Genomic DNA, 12,368 nt, shown 5'->3' on the forward strand with positions numbered 1-12,368 from the left:
GCCTTCTTGCACGCATTCATTCTCCACAGAGGATGTTAAATGGAGTTCAAAATGCCCAGCCAAAAAAATAAATAAAATCTGCCTGATTTTTTTTTTTTTTTTTTTAAATTGTAAAATAAGTTAATCTGCGATCAACTCTTTAGTTGGTTAATCGGTCTGATAAATCTGTTAATTGGAGCAGCCATAATTTATTTATTATTTATTTATTTAATTGTCACAATCCTAAAATTCTAGGTGATGCAAAACTTTTGGCCATAGCTGTATGTATTAGTGAAACATACATGCAATGTATTATAGAAACTGAACATTGATGCGTTTTGAGTGGTGTTTATTTATAATAACTGTAAATAGCCGACTTTCCCAAATAATAATAAAAAGCCACCCTCCCCCGAACTAAATAAAAACTGAAATGTTAAAGCCATAATTATATGTGAAAGTTAATAAGATGATGTAATTGCACCATCCTGCTGTGGTTTCTAACTTCAGTCCTCTGGGAACTCTAACAGACAACCAGGAACTAAATAAGTATTTTAAATCTGCACTGCTTTCCCATGCACATAAAACAACACTTGCAGACGTCACATTTATGCTCTACACATTGTTTTATTTTGTGCAAAATGTGAAGATTTACTAGTATCCTTTTATTAAAATGCAAAGAAATATGTTGCTTGAGGTGATCTAGAGATATTGGTAGTATTTTTTATAGACACTTCTGGTGTGCTAATGCCCAGCTTTGTAAAGCGGAGCTCATTTACCATGCTGCTGTTTTCTCCAGATTCTGTGGAAGCTGATTAGAAAAAGGTTTGTGCTGCTGACAATCTAATTTCATCAGCCTCCCGCTTTACTCTGGGAGTCTTTAAATAAAGGTTTGACCTTGCCCTGACATCCTGCTCTGTGACAGGTTTATGAGGAGGCAGGGCGCTGGGTTCAGATTTCTTGAATTTGAAGCCCTATTGTGTTTCCAGGAATGGGAGGTGTAAAAAAAGCTGAGGTGCTGTTTTTCTACTTCATTTTAAAATCCATTATTATTTATTTCTTAGCAGATGCCCTTATCCAGGGCAACTTACAGTTGTTACAAAGTGTCACATTACAAAGTATTACATTACAGATAATAGCAGTTATAGATACAATAAAATCAGTAGTAAGTAAGAGCCAGTTCAAATGAGAGAAAATAAAAATTATAGTAATTTTATAGTAAAATTATGTTTGTGTGTTTTTCCTTTTATTGGTGGGGGTTGTAAAAAAGCTTGGTGTTTCTAGCATTAACACAAGCTAAATTACATCTGCAGACATAGTTGTTTATCTCTTTTAGATTAAAAAAAAATCATTAAAACGCTATTGTATTTCCTTCCTACTTTTACCAATTACAATAAAATCAAAATCATCAACACCTCCTTTGCTTGTTGTTCTTTAAAATGTATGCTGCACACTAAATATAAAAAAGTCAAATGTATTTACACACAGTTACCATTAGAATATAACCACCCTGTTTATAACAGGCTTCCACTTTTAAATGTTTAAATGTTTCACCCTGAATAAGAATGGAGCCGTGGAACGTCTGATAAAAGGAGAGCCATGTCTGTATTGTTACTGTAACTCTAATACATTCTTCTGGAACAGAACAGGATGTTAACTTCTCTTGTGTATATTGCCTGTAGGTGCTCGATTCTGGCCTGCAGCGCTTATGTAGCACTGACTCTCGGAGATAGCCTCCTGGCTTTGAATCATGCAGAGAAACTTCTACAGCAGCTCAAGTTGTCTGGATCACTAAAGTATGTTTCCCTTTTTTAAAATAATATTTCCTGCCTTTAGTGTAAAATTGCCATATGTCTTTGTTCCTACAACCCCCCCCCCCCCCCCCCCCCCCCCCCCCCCCCCCAGATCCTGCAGTGATTAATGGCACGCTACCTTACCCGACACCTCATTTAATGACAGAGAAAGGATTTATTTGTTTTTACATATTCACCCTCTCTTGTTGTTGAATATATATTTAAGTTGCCATTTTTTTGTAGGAGGGAAAAAAGTGTTTTATTAAGTTTAAGGGATTGTGGGCATGTTGCCAAAAAAAGGTACAATTGATTGAAGTTTGTATTTTTTCACTGGCATAACTTTAAACAGTCAATCATAAAATCTCCAGTAATATTAAATATCTAAAATCACTTGCTAAAAGAAACAAGTATAATGTTTGAATCAAATCATTGAAATCACTTTCTATATGAAGAGCAGACGTATGATGAAGTTTGCAATGGGAAAGTGAAACAAGTATATGCACTGTTGTATTGACCATTAAGCAAAAGAGCCGTGAGGTGGATTTCTCCTGCTTCATTATAGCGACTACTCCTCCCGCAGATGCATGTTGCTCTTTGCATATTCAAACACAAAATAAAAGATTGACTGAATTTGACAGAAAAAAACTTAGTTTTCCTAAGTTTTATTTAATTTCACAGTCGTTTTGAAATATCAATGAGTTACGGGTGTCTTGGGGTTGGTAATAATTAGTTGAACAAGCTATAGCCCAATACTGGTGTAACTGCAATTAAAACAATAATAATAACAAACACTGTCCAGACAAAAATACAGAATGATGCAGGCTTTGCTGTTGACCACTAAGGTACACAAGGAATTGAGCAGTTGTTCAAATGGTTTCTTCTTAAAATACATTTGAGAGTGACTTCAGTATCTTGAGAAAATTAACAATTTGGATGACCTTATCCAACCTGTCAGTAAATTAATCCCTGTTTCATGCACCTCATTGCAAAAATAAGGAAGTTTGCATCATTTTTATTTGTGGGAAACATATGCCCCTTGTCCCTTAAAGGGTTAGGAATCTTGGCGTATCTATACTTCGCATCTTTGTGATTCGCACAAGTAAGGAAAACCCCTGTTTTTTCATGCATCAGTAGCAGAGTAATGTGATTTGCAAACTGTTGGAATGTACAGCTGTATGTTTGTGTTGGTATAGATTTCTGGGCCACTTGTATGCAGCCGAGGCTCTCATCTCTTTGGACAGGATCTCTGATGCCATTAGTCACTTGAACCCTGAGAACGTCACTGATGTTTCCCTGGGGATCTCTTCAAACGAGCAAGATCAAGGTTAATGAGCATGTGCTTGATTAAAACCGGTCATGCTTTAAGCATCTTTCCTGCCATAACCCTTAACTTACAGCATGTGTAAATGTAGATATTTTGTTTAACTTGGAGTATAGTTTTTCAGAGAGCTATTCAGCCTTAAAAGCTTGTTTGTACTTCCTCCCCTCACGGCACCTCTACCACAGTATAGCAATTTTACATAATTTTGTAAAATAATTTTGTTTTAAACAAAGTGATCTTAAACCTGCACTACTGTAAGCAAACATGGTTATTTCACAAATTAGGGTTTACATATCAAGATTTATATATTTAGATTAAAAAATAGCTTACTAAATAATTATTGTTTTACACAATACATGTTTGTCTAAAGCTGTATTAATTGAAGAACTCAACAACATTTTAAACAATATGCTGTCAAGGTCATCCTACCCACATGAATGAGGACAGTTTAAGTAGCAAGTAACTGTAGTTGATCTCACGGATTTGCTGTAATCCTTATTTACTCAGTAGGGAAAAATAAATACTGTTTATGTAATATGGCTTTTTGGTTGGCTTAGCAGAAATGTGTTAATCCTTAAGAAATCTCTTTTAAATAAATTCTCTTTCGTTTGCAAATTTTCAGAAAGGGAGGGCATTTTAAAACTTGTCAAAACATTTATACTACTGTAGATTGAGAACTGAATCAATATGAATCTTACTCAGATATGTTCTGCATTTATATTGGTTCATGAATGTCCCTTAAGCTTCTGTATGGCAATCACATTTTTACATTACACAATACCAGAGTGTGGACAGACAAAACATAAGTTTGAGCCCAAGGGTTAAGAGATGTAATATTATCATACTGGACTATCTGTTAAAGGTTTAAAAAAAAATAATAATAAGTTTAGGAGAAAAAAAAAAAATGATACATTTATTTTTGTGGATGGCAAACACTGATCAGAATATACAAAACAAAGCTTTGACACAATTTGTACAATCAATAAACTTGTGTCATTTACTCCACAGGGTCTGACAAGGGAGAAAATGAGCCAATGGAGTCCTGTAAGTGGTTTTGCTTTCATTATTTGGAGTGTTGGGTCCTGGCCAGTATCATTGAGATATACAGGTCATGATTTTCTGTTAAATATAACCCCTGGAAAGGGTGACTCAGCTCATTTATTGGCCTGCATGTGGGATCTTTGTGTTGGTGTTATTATAAATGTAGAGGACTTGGGGTGTGATGTATTCTATTTAAGCAAGTTTACTTTGGAAGACTGGCTATAAGGGTGCAATATAAATGTGTCGGTCTTGATCCTAAAGGGGTGGGTAAAAGGTATAAATAATAATCTATTTTATTTTGTGGTATTCGATATTGGTTTTAAATGTGTTGGGTCAAAATGTAAGAAAAGTTGATCAACCATTTCTTGTGTAGCCTGGAAATAATTTATAATGGAGAATAACAATGATAAATGTCAACTCTGGACCCCAAAACACCAAATGTATAACATTGTTCTTAATGAATAGTATATTTAAACATGTAGTGCTGTAATGTTATAGCAGGAAAGCAGACCCCACTATGCTACCCCAACTCTGTGATGGCAGCTCGAGCAATGATGTTGTTCAATCTTGGCAGTGCCTACTGTCTGAGGAGTGAATACGAGAAAGCCCGAAAATGTCTCCATCAGGTGAATAAAAGATTGTAATACCTTATTTAAATACCAACATTAGAAAGAACTCTAGAAAATGACCTTAATTGATTCATGCTTATAATCCAAGATATTTGGCTTGTTGTGCCTGAAGAACACCTATTTTGTGCTGCTAAACTGTGAATCACGAAACACATTGATGACATAACATTGTACTTAGATATTATACTTTTCAAAATTGTGTGTGGCTCCTGTTGGCTAGTTAAAATTTCAGAATACAGTATGTTGAAAGAAAGAAACTAAGGTATAAATCACTTAAGGCTTGAAATTCATGTAGAAATAAATTCATCCACATTTGATCCCAGCGATGGAATTACAGTGTTAAATACATCCTGTCACTTTGTTATTTTTTGTAGTATAAATACTGTTTACCCCATTCAATGTTAGTTTTTTTCACAGTTGTGTGGTAGTGAGAGAAAAAGCAGTCCCACACCTTGTAGTAGAGATCTTCACAGGTCCAAAATAACATTTATACCCGACCCGACCCAAACCGAAGTAAAACTCTTAACAACAGACCCGGATCCAACCCGAACTCTAACAATAATGGTTCAGTGATTGTCAGGATTTCCCCATAATGAGTGCCGTCCCAAAAATGTGAACTATACATGGTAGCAGAAACACTACGTAGGGGACAGAGACACACAGCAGAATAAGAGTTCACACATAAACACGGCACAATATTGAAAAAACAACAAGTAAAGGCATCATTGAATCAAACAAACTAGCAAATAAAAAAAACAAACAAAACATATACTTCCACTACATTTCATATTGCTGTTCAAAAATAAAAGGTCATTTTGACATGCTGTTCCTCGAGAAGTGTGCTGATTCTCCCGTGTATGACCGGCAATACTAAAAGCAGCCTCGCTAGCAACACTTGATGCTGGAAAACACATGGGTACATCTCAAAATAATGCACAATTCGTAAGTGTGCAAAACACTGTAAGACATTCACATTAATTGAATAGATCCGAACCCGTGTTGCATAACAATGTTCTACCCGAAACCCATTCAGGTACGGGACGGGTTTCAGGTCCTCATGTCTGCTCAGACCCGTGAAGACCTCTACCTTGTAGAGCTACTGGTATTTAATATAAATTACATAATATAGAGCATAATATAATAATGCATTGCTCTGAAATTTACAGTTACATTTTATCTCAATTTATTATTGACATTTTATATTAACTACTGAATTTCACCCAAATCAGTTAAAAAAAAAAAAAAACACTTTCACATATTACTTGCATTTTATTGTTGTGTTTAGCATGAGACCTTTGGAAATGTAAAGCTTTTAAACTATGCATAATTGGCCTATATAATTAAAATTTGTTATCTAAAACAGAAGCCATATAAGCATATCTAATTGAATAAAGATGTTCTGTCAATCACTTTGTCAAATATTTAATATTTAGTGACTTCTCTGTATTCTGTGGGGTGCATGTACTGCCCGAGAATTGTCAGTTGGTTTAACATTATTCAGTTAACGAAGAATACAAGATAATTCCTGATTTAGTTATTTTATTTAGGACTGTTTTAAATGAAAAGGCATTAAAGTGAATAGTTGTTGTTTTTTTTTGTTTTTTTCATTTACACACCTCTAGCCTTGGGAAATGTGTTTAATTCAAACCTTTTTTTATGTGTGTTATGAACAGGCTGCTTCGATGGTTCAGACAAAAGAGATTCCACCCGAGGCAATTCTACTGGCAGTTTACCTTGAACTACAGAACGGTAAATCACTGTGTTGGGGAATTCCCTTTAAAACTTTAGATTACTTCTTTTTTATCTGTAATATGTTAAAAACACTAAGCATTTATTAACACATAGTTGATGTGGACCCAAGGTAGCAGGAATTTACTAATGCAAACAATGGTATATAAAAAAAAAAAAGCTGTTGAAATTGCATGGAAGTAAAAGGTAGAAATTTAACTTTTTCAACAGACCAAGTCTGTGAAGACGACACACAAGCCTACATCTTTGGTCACAGGTTTAATAAGATTTGCATTTTCTGAACATACCCTATTGAACTATAATCAACAGCACAAAAGGACCACACAGTTGGAGCCTTGATTTATTAAACACGGTAGCTTCAGTGCATCTCTTTCCCTGTAGTGGGCAGCTCCTCAAAGCTAGGAGGATGGTTGACACCTTGAATTGTGGAGAGAGAAAAAAAGCAGCTGTACTATAGTTCTCATACAGTGATTATCATTCAATAAGATGAGTATCTCTGCAATTCAAAAGTAGAAAAACTGAAAGTGACTGGATACCCTAATCATCTTTTGTTGTTCTGCAGGAAACACACAGCTGGCTCTGCAGATTATAAAAAGAAATCAGCTACTGCCCTCTGTCAAAACCCTGTCTCCTGATGTGCGGAAGAAACCAGCAGCCTTCCAGCCCGTCCAGCCCATCCAGCCTATTCAAATGCCTGCTTTCACCACAGTCCAGCGCAAGTGAGGAAGGCAGAGACAGAGCCTGCCCCAATTAGAAATACAACAGTTCTCCCATCAATTTTTTCACAGCCATTTAGAAATAGCACCAACCAACTAGGTCCTATTTTGTTCTTATACATTTTTATTTCATTTAATTATTATTATTATTTTTTTTTTTTAAACTGACAAAAGTAAAGTAAAAACTAATCGGTAAAATAAATGAATCAGAAGGCTCTGGATCTCTGGTTTAGCAAATGATCTAAAAATCAACTGGGTAAATGCTGGTTTCCTCTGCAGTATTTAGTTTGAATTTTGGAATAGGGGTCTTTCTTTCGCTGTGTGTGCCTGCTTGTAGATGCGCAATATTATGCCTCCTTAGCCTCTGTGGGGATATCCTTACTTCTGCACCATCCTTGAGGAGGCCATTCTCATTATGCATAACAGAATACAAGACAAAGCAGTTAAGATCGGGGACACTGCTTTTAAAGGCCCCAGCACAAGTAAAGCTGTAATTCTGCATTTTTTTCTTACTGGGTTAACAACAAAGAATTTGCTGGTTATAAAGGCAAGTGTGGACTAAATGGTTCATTTTAGTCATATAGCACTGGAATTTGAAGGTAGTTGATGAATAATGAAGACAAAAATGCAGCTATTACACAGTATGCCTACTCAGTCATGAAGCATTCTGTACAAATAACAGGTAATTAGTGTAGTTCACTAAATCTTCTTTAAGGGTTCTGTCACTCACTGATGTGCATGGAGTCTTTTGCAGCAGTAAAAGTTCTGGTTGCTTATCATTTCCCAGGTTAATAACCCATTACAAAATTCTTACAATAATGCAGAAACGACTATGTTCTACTTACCAATATGATGTTAAAGTACCACCACAGCAAGTATTGCAATTTTAGATCAACTTTATATAACATGTAAATATAAAACATATTTTAGAATATGAAATTTACTTTACATAATGTTCATTCTATGTATCTTTTACTAAGTTAAGTAATTTATTGGATAAAGTGATAGGATTATATTGCTGTTTTTCATTAAAAGACCATCTATTGGTTGTGTCTATACTGCAGACCATAATGCATTCTATGATCAGTCACCAGGTTTATTTTAAGGTATTTTCTTTAATGTTCAGTTATTAATTTTAAATAAGGTCTGAGGAATTTAAAACCATTTAAAATGTATAAGAAACTACTAAATCAGAAGCCCTATTTATAATTAACATTAAAAATCCAATTAGTTCTTAGTGGGGAAGCACTGTTTAATGTCATGTAGGGAACGTGAACTAAATATAATACAGGAGCAAACTGTCACCATTTTGTTTGACAGAGATCTGTAATGTATGTTAGTCAATAAAAATGTATGTAAAATGTTTGGATTTTTGCATTTTTTTTCTCTCAGGATGTTAAGTAAGCTTTGATCACAGACTACACGTTCAGTAACATGCTGTAGCGCTCCTTCATCTGCCATGTTAATTGGCCCATTAGAATACAAAGTATGTTGACGCATATGACACAATATAAGAACATATTTGTCAATACATATAAGAGAATGCATATACAATACCAGCAGGAGCTTACAGCCTTGGGCCCTGCTATGAATAAAAGTGAATCCCAATTGCGTAGGCAATAAATGTACATGAGTCACCATGACCAGCCAGTATCCCTGTCAAGGCCCAATACTTGTTCAGCAAGATAATGTTGATATTCCAGCTCCAAGACTGACTCACATCTGGCAAATGCAGACCCCACCCCAGCTATATGGTGAAATGCACAATTACCATGGCAACCCAAGACATTTCTAAGGTTTTTCACAAAAGCAACACAACAGCTATTCCAACAGGGTACTTACTAAAAGACTTCTAGTTCAAACATTTACGAAATAGTTTGTTTCTTTCAGTATAGCCATAGGATAATACTTGTCCGTATACCCTCATGGTGGACCAGCCATTTCATACAAGGAAATGTCACAGCGCTCCAAACCCCATCAGAGTAAGCAAGGTGGACCTTTAATCAGATACTCTACACCAGTGGTACTCAACTCTGGCCCTTGAGATCGTGATTGGTCTTTATTCCAACCAGGTCCTAAATTAGTTAATTGCCTCTTGGCAGCTTCAGTTAACTACATTAGAACCTACTTTGAGTAAAAACTGGACTGGATTAGACCTCAAGGGCCAGAGTTGAGTACCACTGCTCTACACCAGCCACAGATTAAGCATGGTGTCAACTGTAGCACCAGTTAATGGGTGACGCAACATTGCTGTACTGACACGGTTTAGCTGTGTTAATTTTTCAGCTGGAGGTTGAGCTTCACATTGACTTTTCACTGTCCCTGTAATGAACTGAAATGTATTATTGATGGTCGTCTTTAACTGGAAAGTCATAATATGTATGTTAGCAAGATAAAATTGTATTGTATTCCCACAACCGTCATGGTTTTTGCATCATAATAAACCCTGTAGCCAAATCTGTTAGAAGTTTGCTAGCTATAGTAAAACATTGATTTAAAGCATCCTTTAATTCTTTGCTTGTATTTTACTCCAGTTTAGAACATGCAGATAGTGTAGAGACAGCCCTACAGATGAAAAATTGCTGCTGCTTCCTGGTACTTAATCACTTCATATGTAGTAGCCTCACGCCAATAGTCTAGCAGCAATCGGACTGTGGGACCAACTGCAAAGGTTCCTAGATCTATCCAAATCATTGTATTGGAAGTATTTGCATATCCTGATCTCAATATAAGAAGGACGAATCTTAATGTTAATGAAGCTGATAAGGTAGGGGGTGGATTTAAAGTATTGGTTTGCACTTCTTTAAGGTCTGCCGCTGTTTAAATCATAATATCAAAAGGAAAATAGCAGGGGGGTTGAAAAATCTATCCTATTGTCCTTCATTACATAAAGACAATACTTTCAATTCCTCAGTCTAAAAGGCATATCAATATTACCTTATGAAATATTTAAGTAATATGTTAATATAACTAATAGATTGCAGCTGATAAGTATAGTTCATGTTAAGAATCAATTACTGTAAAACTGTAAAAACTGTTTTAGAAAACAAATTGAGAATCATTACTTGAATTGATGGAACCTGGAGGTAATTACAGATTGCTAATGATATTGTAACATCCAAAGTTAATATACAGTGAAATACCGGGAATGGAAATAAAGAATGTATTCTGTAGGCACTCCTTTTAAATGATACTCTAATAAAATATGGACCATCTGGTAAACCAATGTAAACAATTTCCATCTGGTTGTGAATCACATTTTATTAATAAATACGAAAGTCCATAAGTGGATATTCACTAGTCAATGTGGCTGTTTGCCTTTGCAGTATATTGCTAGTTACCCTATTTTTTTTAGTTGTTTTAGGCAGCGCCAACACTTACTTGTTTTGTGGTATAGAATAATACAGAGATGGATCAAGATAGAAATTTTCACACCACATTTAATTCAGCTGTCTGTTGGGGACTATATATAAATTACTCCCTCATTATTTTATTTGAAAATTCAAATTGGAACAATTCATGGTTAATACATACTGACATTAAATTGCACATGTGCTATACTTAACTGTGTAAGGATCCTTAACTAAATCACAACTAAACATTTCACTTTTCTTAATGTACAGGTCAGAGAGCAGTAAGGGGACAAAAAGTTTTTGGGCTTGTATATAATTGTAATCTTTTTTAATTAATGCAACTTGCCTCAGAACAGCAGGAAAAACCATGGTTTTTGTTCTGTATGCAGAAGTAGAGTTTGTCTTAGATTCGTTTGTTATGCTTGGATAAACTTGTTATCATAAAAACTGACAAGAAACACTAATACAACGCATTTCTGCAACTGCTCCTAAATATGTTTATTGTAATATTCTAAACAATGATGGATCAAAATGAGAAGGACTATCTGCTTGAATGCAGACCTATTTATACTGTACTTAGTGGTGTTTTTAAATGGGTCTTAACCACCTCAGTGGTGGAAACGACAGTAGGAATAACTGAAATGTGGCAGTATTGATCACATAACTGTTTAGAACAATATATCATTACAAAGGGGACCAATCAAATAAATACTGGGCCCCTTATAAATTCCTTCTGAATTAGCAGTATATATGCTGGTGTTGAATCATCTTGCATTACATACTGTTATCTTTTTGCCTTAAAACTTCCCCAGCCAGATATAATATGGGCTAGAAGCTGGAAGATTTTGCAACTATATATAACCTTTAGCACGCATTTAGAGAATATTCTACTGAACAGGCCAGAGAATAGGGTAGTTCAATCTGCTGATGTGACCCCCTGAACTGGTGGGACAGCTTGACACACAATGAGCTGGGGATTTTGCATGAGAAAAGAGGCACATTCCTGGGAAAGTAGTGGCAGCTCTTGCAATGTCAAGACCACACATAAACAAAGCAAAGGCAGTGCCACTTCTAATCCTTGAAACTTCTGGAATCTTACCAGAGGCAGCTCAGTTTTGAATCTTTTCCAATGAGTTCTGGGACTTCTTGGGGGGGGTACCATGAACATTTACTCTAAATAAAGTATTTACATATTTTAATTTAGAGAAATGGCCACAATTCATTAAATCATTGAAAATGATAGAAAAGAAATCAATAGATCAGAATTGCACACCAATTTTCCTATAATGTTTCTATCAGAAAATGACTTACATTTACATTTCCAGCACATTTGTCAGTATGAATGTGGAACTTGTTTGAGGTCCTCCCCAGTTTAAAAAAAAAAAAAAAAAAAAAAAAAAAAAAAAAAAGTTTTATTTACAGTTTTTTTCTGTTTGTTTGTTTTTACCTTTTTCCATTTTGTATTTGAATGTGTATTACAGTACATAATGTTATTTTTAACAATATGCTTTCTGAAAATAATGATTAGTATACATTTATTGAAGTGCTTGATTGCATGGACATGTTTCTATGCATTTATTGAAAACAAGATGCAGACTGAGGCTGAAGTGTTCTCAGAATATGTTATACTGCTCTTACTAAAAGCTAATTAAAGCACTTACTACATTGCTTCACTGTTTTACATCTTGAATATACAGTACACACATTTGATTTTCTTTTACATTTTAAATGGAAGAGTTGGATTTGTGGAAAGTGCAGATGTAATATAATAAATGATAACAACATCAATC

The 12,368-nt window shown here is 35.0% G+C and overlaps 1 protein-coding gene across 2 annotated transcripts in view; it reads left to right on the forward strand.

Annotated features, from left to right (window-relative positions):
* Positions 1-8,590, forward strand: part of LOC117394871 (CCR4-NOT transcription complex subunit 10-like) — a 41,864-nt gene extending 33,274 nt beyond the window's left edge. For both annotated transcript variants that reach the window (XM_033993542.3, XM_033993543.3), the window contains exons 14-19: positions 1,659-1,772; positions 2,963-3,093; positions 4,099-4,134; positions 4,630-4,757; positions 6,434-6,509; positions 7,072-8,590. In XM_033993542.3, coding sequence (XP_033849433.1) covers positions 1,659-1,772; positions 2,963-3,093; positions 4,099-4,134; positions 4,630-4,757; positions 6,434-6,509; positions 7,072-7,232 — 646 coding nt within the window. In that variant the 3' untranslated portion in view covers positions 7,233-8,590. The remainder of the gene's footprint in view (positions 1-1,658; positions 1,773-2,962; positions 3,094-4,098; positions 4,135-4,629; positions 4,758-6,433; positions 6,510-7,071) is intronic.
* The last annotated feature ends 3,778 nt before the right edge of the window (positions 8,591-12,368 follow it).

The sequence above is a fragment of the Acipenser ruthenus genome, chromosome 3, assembly GCF_902713425.1.
Source record: "Acipenser ruthenus chromosome 3, fAciRut3.2 maternal haplotype, whole genome shotgun sequence".
NCBI lineage: Eukaryota > Metazoa > Chordata > Actinopteri > Acipenseriformes > Acipenseridae > Acipenser > Acipenser ruthenus.